The 22,442-nt window shown below is 41.1% G+C and overlaps 1 protein-coding gene across 1 annotated transcript in view; it reads right to left on the minus strand.

Moving 5' to 3' along the window:
* Positions 1-22,442, minus strand: part of DNM3 (dynamin 3) — a 572,551-nt gene that overhangs the window by 316,795 nt on the left and 233,314 nt on the right. Inside the window, exon 17 of the mRNA XM_073593228.1 lies at positions 20,525-20,634. Within this exon, the coding sequence (XP_073449329.1) occupies positions 20,525-20,634 (110 nt within the window). The remainder of the gene's footprint in view (positions 1-20,524; positions 20,635-22,442) is intronic.

Consider the following 22,442-nt stretch of genomic DNA (forward strand, 5'->3'; position numbering starts at 1 on the left):
CAACAACTCAAACACAGAGATGCTCCTCTAAGAAGTCTTCGTTACCCTAGGATTCTCCCATGATCTTTTAACAATAAAGAAAATACAGGAAGAGCTTACACTAATGAGACCTGGAGGGGAGTCTCTCTAATGCACACAGAGAGGGCTTCTGTTAGAGAATCTGTTAGAAAGAGCCCCCAGACATAGTACAGGAGATGGTCAGATACTGTAGACATGATACAAGAGACAATCAGAGACTGCAATCATGGTACAGGAGATGGTCAGAGACTGCAGACATAATACAAGAGATGGTCAGGGACTGCAGACATATTACAAGAGATGGTCAGAGACTGCAGACATGATACAGGAGATGGTCAGAGACTGCAGACATGATACAAGAGATGGTCAGAGACTGCAGACATGCTACAGGAGATGGTCAGAGACTGCAGACATGATACAAGAGATGGTCAGAGACTGCAGACATGATACAAGAGATGGTCAGAGACTGCAGACATGCTACAGGAGATGGTCAGAGACTGCAGACATGATACAGGAGATGGTCAGAGACTGCAGACATGATACAAGAGATGGTCAGAGACTGCAGACATGATACAACAGATGGTCAGAGACTGCAGACATGTTACAAGAGATGGTCAGAGACTGCAGACATGTTACAAGAGATGGTTAGAGACTGCAGACATAGTACAGGAGATGGTCAGAGACTGCAGACATAGTACAGGAGATGGTCAGAGATTGCAGACATAGTACAGGAGATGGTCAGAGACTGCAGATATAGTACAGGAGATGGTCAGAGAGGTCTATCCCTGTGGATAGGTGTGGTTTTAAGAGTCCCATCTGACTGCCAAAAGTATATGCAGATTTATACACACTTTATAGGAATTCTGTACAAACACTTTGCGTGACCCTCTGTGGGATTTAGGTTAATAACAGTCTGGGTACGTACAAAGTAATATATGTGCAGATACAACATCAGTCGCATATGTTATCATACATTTAATAAAATGCAATAGTATTTTTTTTCCATAATTCTATAACACATTTTAAGTAAATAAAAGAATGAATGCATTAGTACCTGGTTACAGAAATTTCTGCTTTTATGCCTGTGTACTGCTGCATTTACTTTGTGCTTCCAGTGCTAAACACTGGGCCAAATAGATCTAAGGTTTTCAAAGTTTTGGTGCGGTGATAAGGCGTCCTGGAAGACATATGCAAAAATGAGTAATTCACAGAGCCTCTAATGTGTTTTCCCAAGTGGCAAACTAGATATAGGGGCCTGCAGATGTGAACAAGCCATTAAGATGGAGCTGGTGTACAGACTCGCGGCAGCACATCTCTACCTCGTAAACTCAACTTAAGCTACAAGATGCTCCATTACTTATATATTAAACTTTTAACCACCACCTTACTGCCATATTGTAAAAAATGGGTGGGTGGGTAGATGAAAATCAATTTTTGGAGTGCCAGGGTGCCATTTATAAACAGCCATTTAGTAATAAACAGAGAGCCAGTAAATGGCTGTGAACCAAGCCATCACAGGAGCAGAGCTGATCCGAGTGGCTCTGTACCATGTGAATAATAATCACAGCACTCAAAAAATTAAACAGTACTACTGTTTGCATTTAGGAGTCCGCCCCTTCATCTTACAATGGAGGAAGGGGAAAGAATAGGTACTGATGAATACAAGATCATTCCTTAGTTCTAGAGCAAAAGATGCAGCAGATTCAGGGTAGAGGGAAATTTAAATGTGGGATTGTTTTTAACCCATTCACCCCCTCCCCTGTACATCAGATCTCTACTCTGCCTCTATGTGGCCTTTTTTTTAACCTTTTACCTTCCCTACCCTGCACATCTGAACAATAACCCATTCATCTCCATCCTCCTACTGTATTTGATTAGTACATTAAACCCTTCAACTCCTCCTCCATTTGCCTATGAATGATGATGCTGCTGCTGTTACCATTGCAAAGCTGCATGTTTTACCCAGCCCAATAACAGCATGCCTCTTTTTTTCCAAAAACTGGCTGTAAAAAAATAGATTACCTTGGGATGTCTCAAAAAAGGGGTCATTTCTGGGGGGTTCATTGTGTCCTGGCATTTTTTTTTTGCTATGTTTTATAATAAAACATAAGGAAACATTTTTCTTTATTTCAGAATGTTTTGTCTTTTTTTCCTTTCTATAGTAAATTAATAATTAGAAATATATAAAATTAATTTGGATGCACTATTGCATGACTGAGTAAATGTCAGTCAAGCTATCACAGCACTAGAAACTGAAAAACTGGTAATGTTGGGGTATATGCAGGCTGGTCCTCAAGTAAACACCCAGTGTTGCCATACATATCAAAACTGATTGGTAAATAACATAACACATAATTTGAATTTGAAATGATGAAACTCTAGGTAAACAAGTGAATTCAGAGGTGAAATGCTGAAATACAGACTGATTTGCCTGCCAAGGGATTTGCAATGCTGTTTAGCCAGTTTTGCTATTTACACACCTTTGCCACACTTCCCAGCCAGGGTTATGACACTCAATTTTGAAGTCTTGCAGACTCCCAGGTCACTTTAACTTACAGTCATTTAGCTGGGGAATGAATCAGCTTCATCACACTGGAGATTAATTTCAGAATGAGAAGGCAGATGACACGAGAGGCTGAAAATTTGAACCAAAAAATACTGGAAACATCTAGCTAGTCATGCTGTAAGACTGAGCAGAATTACAAATCTTTTGGAAGGTGAAGATGTACATGGACATATGTTCATTTTGTGTTGAGTTGACAAGTTCAGGAATAAACAAACAATATCCCCTCACCTAGCCCTCTATATCACATGTTTCAAATACAGGGCCCGAGGGCCGAATTCAGCCCACCAGGCCATTTCATGTGGCTCTTACAACCCTCCTGCAGCAGCGGCATTCCCCACGCCTCTGCCTCCACCTTGTCTCAGCAGTCAGCAGTAGAGAGGACGACAGAACTCCTCCACCAGGTCCTGCACTTCTCCGTGCAGCCTCAGCACCCCCTCGTCTCCGCCTGCCCTGGTCTCGGCATTAAGCAGACTACCGCAGCCAACTCCAGTCCTTCTTTGGTCCTCCCACAGACCCGGCACTTTCTGCTTCCCAACTCTTCCCCAGCTCTTGACAACTGATGTAAGGGGGGTGGGGTGCTCTGGACATCTAGTCTTCAAGGTACACACTAGCCCTTTGAGGGCAACCATAATGCTTATGGGACCCGCAATTAAATTGAGTTTGACACCCTTGCTCTAAATATAGAAAAATTACCTAACCTTCCAGGTGCTTACTTACCCACTTTAACGGTGACAGCCTCCCACTTTATCTACTTCCCAGCAAAAAAACTTTGTGCCATTAACACCTAGCACTAGTGTTCTATAGTCTTGAATCATACATTGCTCCTGCAGTATGGGTACATCAAAGTAGAAAAAAACAGCTGTATAGTACAGACTGTATAGCGCAGGCAATACAAAATATCCAAGCAGTGTAGTATGAAAAAAGTTTAACGATAAATTATTAAAAATCATGTAGAATTACATCATCTTGAAAATGAGCAATACCTTCCAAGAATTTAAACAACACAAAACATACAAACAGTAATAAAATCAATCCGGGTGGTTTACCAGGGTAATAGAGGGTACCAATTAGTCACCTGAAAAATAGAAACTATTGTGAAAGCCCAATTGTGTGTCCAGTGGAGTCAGTGGTGTTGTGCTTGCTGTAGTTGCCTACAGAATGAAACAGCACAGTCCTGAATAACCACTATTATATTATACACTATTGACCCCAGACGATGTCCTTGGAGACAAAACTCATCAGGAAGGTCTCCACTGCCGCCATTTGATTTTATACATGCGCTGTTTTTATCTGCAAAAATGTGAGTTTTCTTACTTTCATTAAAATTTACCATTTTTTATTCAACAGAACTACACTATGTGGTCCCTCTTTGTTTTTTCTCCCCTAACCATTTCCAATACACCTATGGATCTCTAAGTATTGTCCTGCATGAGATACACTTGTTTACATATCTCCACCTTGATGAAAATCGGGAGTCTCCGTTCCAGGCTACTGACAGTTCCAGTGTCCATCCCTGTTGGTTGTATCACAACACAAGTCTGTTTGACACACAGAATATATGTTCTTGCGTGTTCAAACATTCCGGTAAGCCTCCTTTTCACATGGCGGTGGTTCTTCTCACTTCAACTACACATCCCGGTTTTCTGAAAGGACATTTACATTGAAGTTTCTCACGAGGGAGTTCTGTACTTACTCATATGAAATCTTGAACAATTTTTGTCGAATAGTATCAGTTTTCCTTGTGTGGACATTCATCATTCATATTTATTTTTATTTATTTATATACACATTTATGTTTTTGTATATTTGAGTGTTGTTCGGGCTCACTGCCCTTATTTTGTTTTTTGTGTCACATTAGCTCTTAGCGCTACACTATTTGTTTTCGCCTAATAACCACTATTATACACTGGAGCAACAATAGGATCACAAGGAACAGAGTTCAAATATTCAAAAAACCCTTCAATTGATTAAGTTCTCCTTCAACTGAAAGGAAAAGTATGGGTACATCCCATACAAGTCAATGGGACATTAGTGTGCAGAAACTGGGAGCCTGACACTAAATAATTGTTGTTTTTTTTTTGTATGTTATTGAGCTAGTCTATTCCAGTGACCCTAAATCACTTACAGGGACCTGATCGCTAAAAAAAAAAAAAAATCTAGTTACCAATAAATTCTTGCTGCTCATGTTAAAAAAGTCAAAAGCATGCCCTCCCAAACCATTAATGTGGGCTGTTTTCAGCCTCAAGGGTAAGGAAGGGCAACTGGTATTTGAACACTGTATCAGTCACATCTGTGACAGATGTAAAAAAGCACTTTAATTAACAAAACTTCTTATACTGGCCTGTTTCTGATTGAATATGATGCAGTTGGGTGTGCTGGGCTTTACATTGATGTCAGTGGAAGTCAATTCCTTGATGCACAGTGAAATTAATATTAGAGAGGGCACCTGCTCCCAGGCAGGAATTTTACTAGTAAATTTTTTAAATGGTTGACGGATTACCTTCAATACAACCAATAATCATATAATAATCAGTACTGATGGATATCATACAGCATTGTGGCTTTCATTGGATCCATTTTGTTATCTCTATTTTCTCCAGAATATGGCCTTCTGGAGAACTTCTGGGGCAATTGGCACCCCACAATCTGTCATGTTGCCCAATCCAAATGGACTCTTGGAATGGATATAAAACATAATAATAGGCATATTGTTTTCTTACTGTTTTCACTGCTTCCCGAAAAACATTTCATTGAGCAGAACTATTTCTTATGATTTAATTTCTGTACATAATAAAAATGCAAATAAACCATGTTATTGTCTTGGCATCAAACCCATTATCCTAGGACAATTATATTTACTATTGCATTGGTGCCTTTGCCGACAAGGACAGAAGCTTTTTAAACTGCTATCATTTTGTAGTATATTCACTGGAATAGGATGAAAGTTATGCTAAACTGTATTTTTGGATATAAATGTGCTACTTTGCCTATTTGCCTTTTTTATTCTGAAAAGGTGTACACTATCCAAGGCTTGTCTGCCCCAATAAAAACCCAGCAGTGAAATATTCCAGAGTAAGTCTACTCTCTATATTTGAAAATGAGGGGAAAAAAAAGACTACAACAAACAGGAAACGCCTGAAAGCTACAATATATGAAAACCATATGAGCACTGCTCTAAACAGAAAGAAAGGGGAGTAGGGGCAGAGCAGGACAGATGAAGGCGGGAGCAGAGTAAGAGAATAAAAAAAGTCATTTTCTAGGTCTGTATCCATGCTATATCTGCCAAGCATTTTAGCAATCCCCTGTGTCCTTTCCAGGCTGGAATAGTTAACTTTTTAGAAAAGCATGATGGAGACCTTTAACATTTTAACAGTAGGAATAGAACCTGAATGAAAACCTGTCTTATATGTGAATGATAGCGAATACCACAAAGTATCGTATTTCCCCTCAATGTTGGTGAGACTCTCATGATGTGTGCTATGGGTGTCTGCAAGAAAAATACCAGATCCTAAATACTACATGATTACATTCCCATTAATATGAAATAAGATGAACTGTGCTGTAGGCTGAGTACAAAACTCGCGTTAAACAAAAAATGTCAGGTTTTAGAAACTGAACTAATAGGCCTTTTGTTCCTTAATGTGAAGTGGACTTTTAAACGAAAGAGCTTGTTATCACTCTTTTAAAGTAAGAACTAATTGGCCACTAGCTTAGTGACTGATGAGTTCTCGCTAGTAAGATATATAGCAGTTATTAACAATACAGCCAATCTTCACAGTTAGGGACAGTTTCCTTAAGCTGGCTAAACATGATACAATTTTCCTGTACAATTTTCCTTTAGATTTACCAAAAACATATAATATGAGATCTGTATGCAATCAAGCAGGCCCTTGAACTACATAGTTGAAGGTAAATCTAAAAGAAATTGAACAAGAAAATTGTATAATGTGTGATATGTTTTGTTCCAATATGAGAAAGTTGTCTATTAAGGGTTTTACAAACTGCTGTATGGCTATCTACCTTGTGTAATATTATGATATTATGGTACTTCAGAAAGACAATAATGGCCACATGACAACACTTGTAACAAATGTAAAATCTCCAGCTCCTTGTTTTTTAAAACTATGTGACAAAAAGTAACCCACAACTACTAGCTAGTATAAAAAAAATTACACAAAAAATGTAAATATATAGTATGTCCAATATATACGTTTATATTTGGAGAACTGTGGTGTCATTCATACAAAATACAAAACATCTGGTGACTAGCAATTCAATTTACATCTCAGATTGACTGTGTTCCATAATCGGATGCATCACTGTAAATGAATGTAAAACACATGTGGAAATGTAGCTGCTGCATTTAAACAACTTTCTTTGTTTCCAACTGAAATGTGTGAAACGTATGCCATGAGATAAAATATAAGAAACGACTGATATATTCTTCATTATATGAATTGGGTAGGATGACAAGGGTAACAGAGTAGAATCCCCTGTCATGGTTTCTACACAGTAACAGACAATCACTCTTGGTACTAGACTAATTAGTAAACTTCTAGCACAGTGACAAGTATTGCTGTGAGCCAAGTACAAAGCAGATACTGAATGTTATGAATGTTACTGAGCTGTACTACTCATGTTACCTGCTAGCATAACTGCTTAAGACTCAATCCAATTAAATCTTTCTAGGTTTCTAGGCAGTTAGGGCACTTAGAGGTACGAAAGTATAGACATGCAAGGCACTTGTTTGGGAACGAGAGGTACACCAGTAGCATGTTACTGTGGGATGCAGATTTCGTATATTTCTGTACATACAAAGAAAATTAAGGGGGTTGGCATAGAATTTCTCCCTGCCCACCATGTTTTGCTGCCGTGGCTTAAATGTGCCTTCTAGCAAAATTAGTCCATATTTGGTAAGTTAAACTACTCTTTAACGCATATCTAAACCCAAAACCAATAGATATTGCAGCATAACAGTCATTGGATGTGTTGGCTGTATTAATTTTTTCAAGCTAAGAATATTTTCAGCAAATATATAAAATATCTGCTAATCTTTCCAGAAATGCAGTGTCCTTGTCTTTCTGATGAGCTTATAAAAAAGCACAAAAAACTTTATTGTGTAAACTACTAGTCCCATCAATCCACCAATGGAATAAAGATAAACAAAGGTAGACATGTTTGAATTCCATATGTGACAACCATAGCTTCCTCCACAGATACAATGGGGAAATGAGTGTAGACATAAAAAAGCCAGGAAGTGTGTAATTTGCAAGGTTACCAGATCAAAATAAAGGGAAAAAGGCCTGAAAAAAACATATGCAGCCAGTACATCTAATAACTAGTATGCTGCAATATATTAATTTTTTGTTTTTTGTTTAGATATGCTTTACGAGATATCCAATGTACTGTGTAATTCACTACTAAACCCTGTCAACTCACAAGTCAGTGTTATTCTAAATATATATACAATGTGTATGTATAGGTTTGTTGTTTTCTTATCTAGTCTCCATAGGGTAAAAAAAATATATAAAATAGTATCATCTTAAGTATCTGTCAGGGAGTTTTTAATCAATCATTTATCCAGTAAGTTGCTTGATAGTAAACACTCAGATCAATATAAATTATATTATGGAGCTAAAATTGATTGCAGCTCTGAAAATCTCACCCGATTGCCTAGAACACCCTTCAACAGGGCCTCTTTCTGTATGTAGCCTAATGCAATTGCTGCATTAATTTTTCCATTAATTTGGCCGTCCCGAGGTTTTTTTGAAATCTATGCTAAGGTCACTATCTAGTCAGTAGAAAACAAAATACTGCACAGCACTCCATTATAATTTACTCATAGTGGATTCTTAGAAAAATCTAGGCTTTCAAGTCCTTGGATTAAAGTAATATAGTCATGCCATACTGATTACATTTGGATGACTAACAATAACTGTTGACTATGACTCAAATAGCCAGGAAAGACACTGTTTGCAATGATTCAATAGGCTATAACATAGCCAGTTATGATAAATTACTTTGTAACCCTATTTCTGAAAACAGTAATATGTTGTTCTGTAAAGCACTAGCCATACATCTAAATTATTTCCATTTTCTTTTCTTGCAGGCTCATTGGCAGTGAGCTTCCCAGAAGACATATTCAGGTGCATTGGCTAGCTATGGTGGTCATGTCTACTGGTGACCATCCACAGCTAACACCAAATGTACAGTATCTCACAAAAAGTGAGTACACCCTCACATTTTTGTAAATATTTTATTATATCTTTTCATGTGACAACACTAAAGAAATCACACTTTTCTACAGTGTAAAGTAGTGAGTGTACAACTTTTATAACAGTGTAAATTTACTGTACCCTCAAAATAACTCAACACACAGCCATTAATGTCTAAATCGCTGGCAACAAAAGTGAGTACACCCCTAAGTAAAAATGTCCAAATTTGGTCCAAAGTCTCAAAATTTGTATTGTCCAGCACTGCCTTAACCCTCTTGGGCATAGAGTTCACCAGAGCTTCACAGGTTGCCACTGGAGTCCTCTTCCACTCCTCCATGAAGACATCACGGAGTTGGTGGATGTTAGAGACCTTGCGCTCCTCCACCTTCCATTTGAGGATGCCCCACAGATGCTCAATAGGGTTTAGGTCTGGAGACATGCTTGGCCAGTCCATCACCTTTGCCCTCAGCTTCTTTAGCAAGGCAGTGGTCGTCTTGGAGGTGGGTTTGGGGTTCGTTATCATGTTGGAATACTGCCCTGTCTTCCAGTGACCAGTGAGCGAGTGGGAGCGATAACACCAAATTTAACACACCTACTCCCCATTCACACCTGAGACCTTGTAACACTAACAAGTCACATGACCCCGGGGAGGGAAAATGGCTAATTGGGCCCAATTTGGACATTTTCACTTAGGGGTGTACTCACTTTTGTTGCCAGCGGTTTAGACATTATTGACTGTGTGTTGAGTTATTTTGAGGGGACAGTAAATTTACACTGTTGCACAAGCTGTACACTCACTACTTTACATTGTAGCAAAGTGTAATTTCTTCAGTGTTGTCACATGAAAAGATAGAATAAAATATTTACAAAAATGTGAGGGGTGTACTCGCTTGTGTGATACTGTATATGAAGTGGGTGGACAGTGGTAATGCCTGAAATTATAGCAACTCTGTAAGTATAACTTAGCTTGGCATTTATGTCTTCCTGAATGAAAGCATGACCTCACCCTGGAAAAGTACACATGCTAACTTAATTTAAATGCATTTTTTTAAATTTGATGTTTCTTTTAGCACATCTACAAATCTGACTTAATCATATAATCATTAGTCTATGAATTTGTAAATTATACATTACAATTTTACTTTTGCTACTGACTGCACCAAAGCTTGGCAAAACACGTACCACTGCATACCATTTCTGACACAGGCTAATGACGAGACTTCCAGTTTTTGCCTTCCAGTCTTGATATTTTATATGCAGTTTGCTAAACTTTCAATGCAGGTGTGCCAGGGCTCCATGGGAAGCATATTCCTCTGAGCAATTTCTTTCACACTGTGGTGTTCTACTAATGTCTTTTCATCTAAAGTATATCAAGATCATAGTCTTCCTAGTTCAAATGCGGTGTTCTGACCATGCATGGAAAAAATCCTTTTTATGAGCATAACTGACCTATAAATATGGCAAATTGTCAGAGAATACCAACCAGCCATTTGGCTAACAGAAATGTGCAAGTAAGAAGACATTTGGCTAAATGAATTGTGCATGTCAGACGACATTTGGCTAATAGAAATGTGCATGCGCGCATGAATGTTCACAGAATGGCTAACATGAACGCGCGTGTGTGCGTGATGTATGTTGCCGCCAGACGGGCTATTTAAGGATGCTTCTGCCTGTGCTTTATGCTGACTGGTCTTCAGCTTTCCCTGTGTCCTGTGTACCTCCAGTGTTTTTCCTTGGTTGCTGACCTGGTTTACTCCTGACCTGATATTGGATTCTGCTTCAGACTTGTCGTTAGTTACTGACCCAGCTCGTTCCTGACCCTGGCTATCTGATGACCACAATCCTGTCTCTGATCCTGACTTACCGCCCCGCTCGAGTGTCTGCCCGGCTGCCTGCTGCTGCAGTTCTGCACCGCGCTGAACGTTCCTGCTGCAAGTCTGCCGACAGCTCTGACCAGCCATGCACTTGGGCCCCACAGCACAAGTTGAGTGCTTCCTTAACCTCAGCTAAACTGCTGTGCATGGCTGTGGTTCCAGATCTGATGATTCTCCTGCTGCCTTGGAAGCGCATCTCCTGCTGCAAGTTCCCTGACCTACATCTGCAGGCTCTCGTGTTCCTCATGTCCCTTGGTGCCCTCTGTTTCACTCCCAGTGGGGCCTGGGCTGGAGTTACAAGAGAGGCTGACCTCATCATTTCAGTCTCCACTCGGGTACGTGACACAAGTACATGCATGGTAGTCAGATGGCCCCCACACCATCCAAGTGGTCATACATGGCCCCCACACCATCCAAGTGGCCTGCAGGTTTTGTAAGTTTGCCCACTTACAAAGAAATGAAGGGTCTATAATTTTTGCCATATGTGTATTTTAAATGCTAGATACAGAATATCAACCAAAAAACCAGAAAAAACACGATACAAATGTTATAAATTGAGTTGCAGTTCTGTGAGTAAAATAAGTATTTGATCCTCTACCAACCAACAATAATTCTGTCTCTCACAGACTGGCTACAGTATGTGCCTATGTGGTACACAGATTAGTCCTGTCAATTTAAGAAGGTGCTCCTAACGACAACTCGTTATGTGTATAAGAGACACCTATCCACAGAATGTCTTTTTCCCATTCACACCTCACCATCATGGGCAAGACCAAAGAGCTGTCAAAGGACATCAAGGGCAATATTGCAGACTGGCACAAGGCTAGAATGAGCTACAAGACCATCAGCAAGAAGCTTGGTGGGAAGGAGATAACTGCTAGAGCGATTATTTGCCAATGGAAGAAATAAAAATAATCATCAATGGCCCTTGGTCTGGAGCTCCATGCAAGATTTTGCCTCGTGGGGTAAGGATGATCATGAGAAAAGTGAGGGATCAGCCCAGAACTACACGGGAGGAGCTTGTGAATGATCTCAAGGCAGTTTTGACCACAGTCATCAAACAAACCATTGTAGCACAATACGCCGCCATGGATTAAAATCCTGCAGCGCCCGCAAGGTCCCTCTTCTCAGGAAGGCATGTGTACAGGCCCATCTGAAGTTTTCCAATGAACATCTAAATGATTCAGAGAAGGATTGGGAGAAAGTGCTGTGGTCAGATGAGACCGAAATTAAGCTCTTTGTCATTAACTCGACTCACCATGTTTGGAGGAAGAAAAATGCTTACAATGAGACTAAGAACACCATCCCTAAAGTCAAGCATGGAGGTGGAAACATTATGCTTTGGGGCTGTTTCTCTGCTAAAGGTACAGGCCGACTTTTCCGCATTGAGGGATCAATGGGCGGGGCCATGTATTATAAAATTTTGGATGAGGACCTTCTTCCTTTAGCCAGAACACTGAAGATGGGTCCTGGATGGGTCTTCCAGCATGACAATGACCAAAAACATACCGCCAAGGCAACAAAAGAGTGGCCCAAGAAAAAGCATGATAAGGTCATGGAGTGGCCTAGCCAGTCTCCAGACCTTAATCCTATAGAAAATGTATGGAGGCAGCCGAAACTTAGAGTTGCCAAGCGACAGCCAAGAAACCTTAATGATTTAGAGAAGATCAGTAAAGAGTGGACCAAAATCCCTCTTGAGATGTGTGCAAACCTGGTAACCAACTACAAGAAATGTCTTACCTTTTTGCCAACAAGGGTTTCTCCACCAAGGGGATACTCAAGCGGCTCCAATGTATGGTAGGTATCGCTACAATTATATCGGGTATCGCTACAATTATTCCTACTGTACAGGATACAGAACTTGTATGCATAAACCATAGGACGTACACAAGCAATGTACTGAGGGGTGGGCAATATCACAGCATATAGCAGCAAACAGGCCCACAAAAACACAAAGGTCGATGAACACTCAAACACTCAGGTGACAGCTTGAATCACCTTAAGTCAGATGCTCGCATCAGCAGAGACCTGACGATCCACCCAGTAAAATTTTGATAAGGCATGAACAAAGAATTAGGTGGTGGCCTTGCAATCTTACAAAATGGATGCTAAATGGTGAAGGTCTAAGAAACACTGACAGATCTGGTGAAATGGGCCTTGATAGGGAAGGAAAGAACCCATTCTCTGAGGGCATAAGCCCAGCTGGAAATGAGCTACCTGGGTCACCTAGCAATGATGGAAAAGGAAGCAGGATGTCTGGATTGTAGAAAGGTCATAATCTATCCCACAGAGTGTTTCCTGGGGTGAAATCCCAACAACTAGCTCCAGGCAAAGTAAACATTCCATGTGTGATGGCAGACCTTGTGTGATGTGGCCTTCCAAGCTTTTAGGGGCGTAAAGATGATTAAGTCAGAAAGGCCTCTATCTGCTAGGACCTGAGCTTCAATAGCCATGTTGTTGAAGCCTGCCATTGAGAAGCAGAATGGTAAACCAGTTCTTGGGACAGAAAAGCCGGACGATCAGAAAGGGCTCGTGGAGAGTGTGCCAGGAGTCTGAGGAAGTCTGAGTACCATGTCTGTCTAGGCCATTTCAGTACAAGTATAATCACTCTCTCTCAATCGGTGAAGCAGGCAAGGAAAAGGTTTTAGAGGAGGAAAGGGAGAGATCATGTTGAAGTGACCCATGGAGTCAATAGAGCATCCACTGCAAAGGCTAGAGTATCCCTGGGCCTGGAGAGAATCATGCTTAGTTTGATGTTGAACCTGGAAGCTAGGAGGTCCAGGTCTTGTGTCCCCTACCTGGCACAAACATTTTGGGGACCATTCACCTGAGTCGAGATGATGATTGTCAATTTTTTCTATGCCTGGGATGCACAGAGTTGACAGGGCTGGAACATTAAGTTTTGCCTAAGCCAAAGCATCTCTGAGCTGCAAAACTCTGGTTCTTCCCTGATGAATGGAGCTGTCCAACTGCATCCTATTCAAGAGGTCCAGTGTTGAAGGGATAGACAAATTATTCTGAGTTCCAACATGTTGATCAGGAGGCAAGTTTCCTCCAATAACCAAGGCCCTTGCACCGAGAGTTGTCCAGGACTCCTTCCCAGAGGAACGGCACTTGCAATGGTCCAGGGAATGAGCCTTCTTGTCCCACACCGCCTGAATGTTGCGTTGAAACAGTCTGGAGTGACATTTTGGCATATGGAACTGTTTTGAAAGAGGTCACCATTAAGACTAGAACCTTCATGCAAAAGCAGATGGTTGGTTGACTCCTGAATTGCGATCAGAAAGTTTGGAGTTTTTTCTGTAAAAGGAATACCCTGGAAAGAGAATTAGCTGCTCTAAGCAGTGAATCAATTCGTGCTCCAAATTGTAATGTTGGTCGTTAACTGACAGTCTATGCCGACTGTTTTCACAGTAGGCAGTCCTCTTGGTATCCCTGTATGGGAAAGCCCCAAGAGTGGAAAAAAAAGAAGGGTAACAAACTGATAATGATGGGTGCCCACCACAAAATGTAGGAAGCATTGGCTGCAATGAAAAGAAGGGAACATGCAAGCAGGCATCCATGATGTCTTCAAAGGCCAAAAAGTCAACTGGAAGGAGGGAAACAATGATTGACCTTATAGATCTAATAGGGGATTTTTTTTTACCTGAAAGGAAGGTGTTGAGAACCTTTTAGTATGGGATGAATGCCCCCCCTTTCATTTGGGAACTGCTAACAATTTGAGTAAAAACCCTGTAATAATGAATCTTCTGGAACATAAGGTCCCCTAGTCTTTTTGGGGACATTGACATGTTTGAAAAGATCAAGTGGAGCAGAGATAGATATTGACATTTTAGCTTGGGACCCCCAGATACCACATCTTGACACAAAGCATCTGAAATGTCCAGGGACCAGGTGGCTACAAAGACAAATTAACGTCCCCCCACTTTGACAAGTGAGGATGTCCAATAATTAGGAGGAGGCCTTACTCATGGGTATGGAATAGGATTGGAATCCAAGGCTTTGCCTTGGAATTGGTGGGCTGGGAGAAATGAAGGAAGCTCTTCCTAGCCTCCAAGGTGAGGGTCTCTCAGATTGAGGAAAAGCCTTCTTTTGTTTGAGCAAAAGGGTACTCTTTCTCCCAGTGCTGTACTTGATTAAGTTCATCTTAGAAATTCCCTACTGAAGGGTATAGACATTACTTGCTCTGAGGAATCAGTAGAGGCAATTTTAAAAATGGCGCAGTGCCCCTTTCCACTATGCTCCAGAGTTGACCCCTTAAGGGAATGACTAAAGCATTGTAGAAGAACACAACAGGCTCCCTCCATAAAAGAAAAACAAAGCTAATATCAGTCCAGTATGTGTGTGTATAGTAAAATGTCCATGCAAACAAAAGAACTCCCCCATACATTGTAGATGAAATAATCTTCATATAGTGTAAAAACACCTCCAGGTTAAAAAGCAACTCACTACGTGCTCCAACACCAGTGCCCAGATCAAAGGTTTACCAGAATGGTATGACCCTCTATCAGGAACCATGAATCAGACCGAGACAGAAGTATAGTTAAATCACACTTGTTTAATAATAATAAAAAGGTAAACAGAGTAAGCGTGGTCAAAACAAGCCAGAGTTCAGTAACCGGATCGGGTAGTCAGCCAAGCCAATGTCAGAGAGCCAGAGATGAACATAATAGTACAGCAAGCAGGATCCGGAGCCAGAAGGGACGTCAGCCGAGCAAGTCTTCAACAGGAACGCAGGAGAAAATCTCTGTTATGTTGACAAAGGCGAAGGCAGAGATCAAGTGAGCTGGACGACTTTAAGTAGGCAGGACTGACAAGCAGAATCAACAACAGCTGGGTAACTGTGGAGAGAGAGGGAGCTGGCAATTAGCCAACAGCTGAGTGGCCAGCTCAGAGAAGGAAGGGCTGAGCCCAGCCCTGACACCCTCAAACTGAGAAGTCATATCATATAACACTTGAAAGTGATTAGTTGATGTCGCCATGCCACGATATACAGGGTCTCACAAAAGTCAGTACACCCCTCATATTTTTGTAAATATTTTATCATATCTTTTCATGTGACAACACTGAAGAAATGACACTTTGCTACAATGTAAAGCAGTGAGTCTACAGCTTGTATAACATTGTAAATTTGCTGTCCCCTCAAAATAACTCAACACACAGCCATTAATGTCTAAACCACTGGCAGCAAAAGTGAGTACACAAAAGTGTCAATATTTTGTGTGGCCACCAGTATTTTCCAGCACTGTCTTAGCCCTCTTGGGCATGGCGTTCACCAGAGCTTCACAGGTTGCCACTGGAGTCCTCTTCCACTCCTCCATGACGACATCACGGAGCTGGTGAATGTTAGAGACCTTGGGCCCCTCCACCTTCCATTTGAGGATGCCTCACAGATGTTCAATATGGTTTAGGTCTGGAGACATGCTTGGCCAGTCCATCACCATTACCCTCAGCTTCTTTAGCAAGGCAGTGGTCACCTTGGAGCTGTGTTTGGGGTGATTAGCATGTTGGAATACTGCCCTGCGGCCCAGTCTCTGAAGGGAGGGGATCATGCTCTGCTTCAGTACGTCACAGTACGTGTTGGCATTCATGATTCCCTCAATAAACTGTGGTTCCCCAGTGCCGGAAGAACTCATGCAGCCCCAGACCATGACACTCCCACTACCATCATATACAAATGAGTGCAAATCAGGGCTCAATAAAACTCCCACCACCATGCTTCACTGTAGGTAAGACACGCTTGTCTTTGTACTCCTCACCTGGTTGCCGTCACACACACTTGACACCATCTGAACCAAAAAAGTTTATCTTGGTCTCATCAGACCACAGGACATGGTTCCAGTAATCCATGTCTTTAGTCTGCTTGTTTTCAGCAAACTGATTGCTGGCTTTCTTGTGCATCATCTTTAGAAGCGGCTTCCTTCTGGGATGACAGCCATGCAGACCAGTTTTGATGCAGTGTGCAGCGTATGGTCTAAGCACTGACAGGCTGGCCCCCCACCCCTTCAACCTCTGCAGCAATGCTGGCAGCACTCATATGTCTATTTCCCAAAGACAACCTTTGGATATGTTTCTTTGATCAACCATGGCAAGGACTGTTCTCAGTGGAACCTGTCCTGTTAAACCGCTGTATCGTCTTGGCCACCATGCTAGAGCTCAGTTTCAGGGTACTGACAATCTTCTTATAGCCTAGGCCATCTTTATGTATAGCAACAATATTTTTTTTAAATCCTCAGAGAGTTTTTTACCGTGAGGTGCAATGTTGAACTTCCAGTGACCAGTATGAGAGAGTGAGAGCGATAACACCAAATTTAACACCTGCTCCCCATTCACACCTGAGACCTTGACACTAACGAGTCACATGACACTGGGAAGGGAAAATGGCTAATTGGGCCCAATTTGGACATTTCCACTTAGGGGTGTACTCACTTTTGTTGCCAGAGGTGTAGACATTAATGGCTGTGTGTTGAGTTATTTTTAGGGGACAGCAAATTTACACTATTGTACAAGCTATACACTCACTACTTTACATTGTAGCAATTTGTTATTTCTTCAGTGTTGTCACATGAAAAGATATCATAAAATATTAACATTTAGATATGTGAGAGGTGTACTCACTTTTGTGAGATACTGTATATCGGCAGCCACTCAGAGGACTGTGTACGGAAAAATGAGAATGGACCACATAGTATAAAATAAATGGTATCCAATATTTATTAAAAAACAATGCTACTCACATATATAAAAACATAGGCAGCACTGTGCAAATCAAACTCGCTACGGCAATATGCAGATCATTACCGGTGTTAGTAGTACGTGATGTTGTCATGAGCATGGGCCCGGGCAGAGACAACATCTTCTCCACTCCTCTTCCTCCCTGCCTTTTCAGCAAGCCACTGACAATTTTGTTGCAAGGTACGTCCAAAATCTGACTTGTATGTTAGTGCAGACTTCTGGGAAAATCACGCAAGAAGGAAATTACATTTCTGGGGGGAGTTCTGTACATCAGTTGTGTACAGAATGCCACCAGTTTGCCTTATTGCATTGCATTTTACAGAAAATTATAGCACTGCAGATTGAAAAGTAAAGGTCATTTTTAATAGCATTCAATAGCAATATGACTTGTGTAGCAATTGTATATGCTATACTATTTTTTTTTTTTGTGCTATTTTTTCCCACAAAAAGTGGAGTTACCATATAAGGTCCTTTTAAAATAACAGTTATTATCCCCGAGTAAATATTGCAAAGCTTCCATAACATAAGTATTGCAAGCATACATAAATGTGAATTGCCAGATCTACCACCTTACTTCCTCCTATCTGACTCAGTGACAGTGACATAGCTGTCTCTGCATATGGCATGCTCCCATACTGGTTTAATTACTTTACAAACAGATTAGTTACTACATGGAAGAAGACTCCCTGTCCCCATCATGTAAAGGTGCAAAGTCTAAAGACCACCTAGTCTTTAATGAAACAAATAGGAACCTTTTACTTAGGCACCGATGCAGCGCTCTGAGCTTAGTCTAAACTACCTTCCCAGGTGAAACTACCTTCACAGGAAAACAGTTCTTCACCCAGCAAATAGCACAATGGCTGCAAAGGTGTCCGTTTGTTTGTGCCGTTGTTTTTTTGGTGAGGGGGCGTACTGGACACCTTCTATGCCATTGTGTTATTTGTTTGGTGTCCGGTGCACCCCTGTGCCTTTAAGGAGGGGTGGGCTCCCTCCAGGCATACCTGCCCTCAATCTATCTATTATTATATATGTCCCCCTACTATGGAGGCTCTCAAAATTTATAGAGTTAGGGCTGCAGATAATACTGGGGTGCTGTGACATGGCCTCTGCAGCTCACGTATGTATTTGCAAATGTGTGCAAACAAAACCCGTTTTTTAACATGAACTGTTAGACAGGACAATTCGGTTTGTTGCAGGGTGGCTGGTAAATTGAGCTGGGACTTTTCCTTTGTTGTTGTTAACCACTTCTGGACCACTTTCTGTTTCTGTGTTCTCCCAGTCAGTGCAATCCCACACAGTAAGCACCCCTTAGGAACAAACGTAACCCTTTGATTGCCCCTGGTGTTAACCCACCCCCCCCCCCAGTGTCATTAGTACAGTAACAGAGCATATTTTTAGCACTGATGACTGTATTAGTGTCACTGGTCCCCAAAAAAGTGTCAGTTAGGTGTCCGATTTGTCCACCACAATGTCGCAGGCCCACTAGAAAAATATGTAGCAGAATACATATTGGACTAAATTGATGAAGAAATTCGATTTTTTTTTTTACATTTTTTATTGGATATGTATTAAAGCAGAAAATAAAAAATATTGTTTTTTGTTTAAAATTGTTGCTCTTTTTTTGTTTATAGCGCAAAAAATAAAAACGCAGAGGTGATCAAATACCACCAAAAGAAAGGTCTATATGTGGGGAAAAAAACATCTATTTAATTTGAGTACAGCATTGCACAACCATGAAATTGTCAGTTAAAGTAACACAGTGCCGTATCGCAGAAAATGGCCTGGTCATGAAGGGGGTAAAACCTTCCAGGGCTGAAGTGGTTAAACTGCAATATGCTACATTTTTTATTATTATCATACAGGATTTATATAGCGCAAACAGTACAGGAGGAATCAGATGGCCCTGCTCGTTACAGCTTACAATCTAGAAGGCAGGGTCAAGTGATACAAAAGTTAATAACTGTGGGGGATGATCTGATGGAGAAAATAAAAGTGCAGTTCTTAGGTGTGGGCAGGATAGGCTTCTCTGAAGGGAAACGTTTTCAGGGATTGCCTAAAAATGGATAGATTTGGAAATAGTCAGGCAGATTGGGGTAGGGAATTCCAAAGGATGAGAGAGGCTGTGGAGAAGTCCTGGAAGCAAGCATGGGAGAAGGTGACAAGGGAACTAGAGAGCAGGAATGAAGACAACAATTTGGTTGGTATTTTGTGACTGGGTTAGTGATGAAGCTGGGGGCAGAGTTGTGGAAGGCTTTGTAAGTTATTGTTAGTATTCTGAATTTAATTTGTTTAAGTGGCAGCCAATGGAGGGATTGTCAGAGAGGAGTATCAGACGCTGATTGGTTTTTAAGGTGGCTGAGTCTGGCGCAGCATTCATGATGCACCTAATAGGGGATAGCCTATTTAGAGGTAAGACAATGAGGAGGGAGTTGCTGTAGTCGAGAAATATCCAGGGAGTGGATTATGAGTTTTGTGGTGTCATTGGTTAGGAAGGGGAGTATTTTGGAGATATTGCAGAGGTTGAGGCAGAAAGCTTTGGAAAGTGATTAAATATGGGGCTGAAAAGAGAGTTCAGAGTCTATTACTACACCTAGCACCCAGGCATGCGGGGATGGGTTAATGGTTGTGCCATTGATCTCGACAGAGAAGTCAGGAGAAGGAGCGCGTGGGGGAGGAAATATTATGAGCTCAGGTTTGGACAGGTTGAGTTTGAGGAAGTGGTGTGGCATCCAGACTGATATGTCAGTAAATTAGTGATGCGTGAGGAGATTGATGTTGTTCTAAGGGGTAGAGAGATAGATTTGGGTGTTGTTAGTGTAGAACTGATATTGAAAGCCATAGGGGGCTATCAGCTGACCCAGGGAGGAGGTGTAGATCGAGAATGAATCCAAGTCCAAGTTTTGGTTTTAAGTTTTAATACCGCTTTAATATCAGCAGAATCTGTGACAAACAGCAGGAATAGGGGAATATTAAAGTAAAATATTTTTGTAAGGAGACTTAGGGATTATTGGGCTAATTCTAAAGTTTTCCTTTAAACTACTATATCCTATGGATATAAAGATGACATCTAATAACAAATACAAATTTTCATTTTTTTGTTCTTCTTTTCATCCTACCTTTGCTCCGTGTTGAACAGTGCAAAGATGTGTTTGCTGGACATGAAGCTTTTTTCCACATCACGAACCTTCAGGTTGTCCAAAGGTAGCATGTACTTCTTCTCTTTTTCCTATTCGGAAAGGAGAAGCAAAAACAAACCAATAAGCCTGGATACAGTAGAAGTCTCACACAGTGCCAACATTGCACAGCATTACTTCCTTCACCTCAATTAAACTTAAATGAGCTTGGCAGCTGGAAGGACTCTTAGCTAAGCAAGGAATATCTGAGAAAGCCCAGTGCCACTAACTTCAGAGAACCGTGCCATTTGTGTATCAATAAACGTATTGTGTACAGCCTCCCTGACTGCAAACATGAACTTACAGTGGACTGCAAAAAGCCTACAGCAATTATAAATTAGTACACCCAAACCAAGAAAGTCATTAATCGGCCAGCTGGACTCATGTCACATATTCATTCCAGATCAGGTGCCCAATATTTAAATATAAATCTTGCCTGGTCTTCTCTTTCCTGATGGCTAACATTGGTATGAATAACTGGCATGACTTCATTTTCTGCTTTCAAACTCTTATATGATCATTTCAGTTCAAACTTCAGAAATTTGATAGCACTGTGAATTCTGAAAAATTTCCACTCTAAAAGCAGATTGGTTTAGTTCCCTTGCATTTCACAAAATAACTGGTCTACTGCTGACCCAACCTGGACAGCCCTCATTCATCTCGAAAAGCTACTTCTATAAGTGGTAAATGTAATGGTAAAAACATTCAAAAAGTACAAATAAAATAATTAGCCTTCCATAGGATGTACAAAACAACAAAGGGACCATGCTTTACCGCAAATTGCCTGGGAGACTGGAAACCGATGCTCTGGCCCAGATGCCTTTGAATTGTAGCAATAATACAATGAAGCTGACTACTCGGTAACATCCATTACAACATTTCTTTATTAGCTACATGGCAGGATACAGCAGTAAGATGCTAACGTGTTTCTGCCAAAGCCTTACTCATAGCATGTATGTATGTTTCCACAGAATGTGGTTGGCCTGCTTTTGCTACTATATTTTATGGGTATAAAAATGTCAATATAATAGAGTATAATAAAATATAAAAATAGTGGACAATTGTTAGAACCTCTGTATTATATTATTCTCCGTGCCCACAGTGGGGAAATCTCTCCTCTCTTAAAGTGTGGACACCAGAATAAGAGAGGGGGTGAGACCTTTCCGTTAAGGACAAAGACTGCTACAATCGCACCTTTTTAGTGTAGTGACAAAATCTCTATCAAGTTGTCCATGTCCTTCTTATGGAAATTTGCTCTCACTTTCTGTGGGTTTACCAAGACAAGAAGTGAAAAAAATCTTTACACTGCTTTCACACTGGGAAGCACTAAAGCCCAGCTCGTTTTAGCGATGCTTTAACGCTATTTAAGCGACGCTTTTGGGCTGCTTTCGGCCACTAGTGGGGCACTTTTAACCCCGAAAAAAAGGGTTAAAAGCTCCTGTTCTGCGGCGCTTTGAAAGCGCTTTTCAGGTGCTTTGGAAGCTCTGCCCATTCATCCCAATGAGCAGAGCATTTTGGGAGCGCTAAATATTTAGTTCTCCCAACCCACCCCAAAGATGGCACTTGCAGGACTTTTTTGAACATCTCGCAAGCGCACCACCTGAGTGTGAAAAGTCACACTGGAAAGAATGGGAGGCAGTTTTCAGGCACTTAGCAGAGGCTATTTCCAGTGCTAAAGAGCCTGAAAACCGCCCCAGTGTGAAAGGTGTCTTAAAGTGCAACTATAGCCTAAAGATGGCCATACACTGATCAAAATCTGGTAAAGTGACAGCAGAGACCAACTGAATTAGAATTAATGTGTGGCAGTCTCTGCTCGATGGAAGTTGATTACTCGATAGACTTCTTTTGAAGGGACAATTGA

This window comes from Aquarana catesbeiana, linkage group LG07 (genome assembly GCF_042186555.1).
Source record: "Aquarana catesbeiana isolate 2022-GZ linkage group LG07, ASM4218655v1, whole genome shotgun sequence".
NCBI lineage: Eukaryota > Metazoa > Chordata > Amphibia > Anura > Ranidae > Aquarana > Aquarana catesbeiana.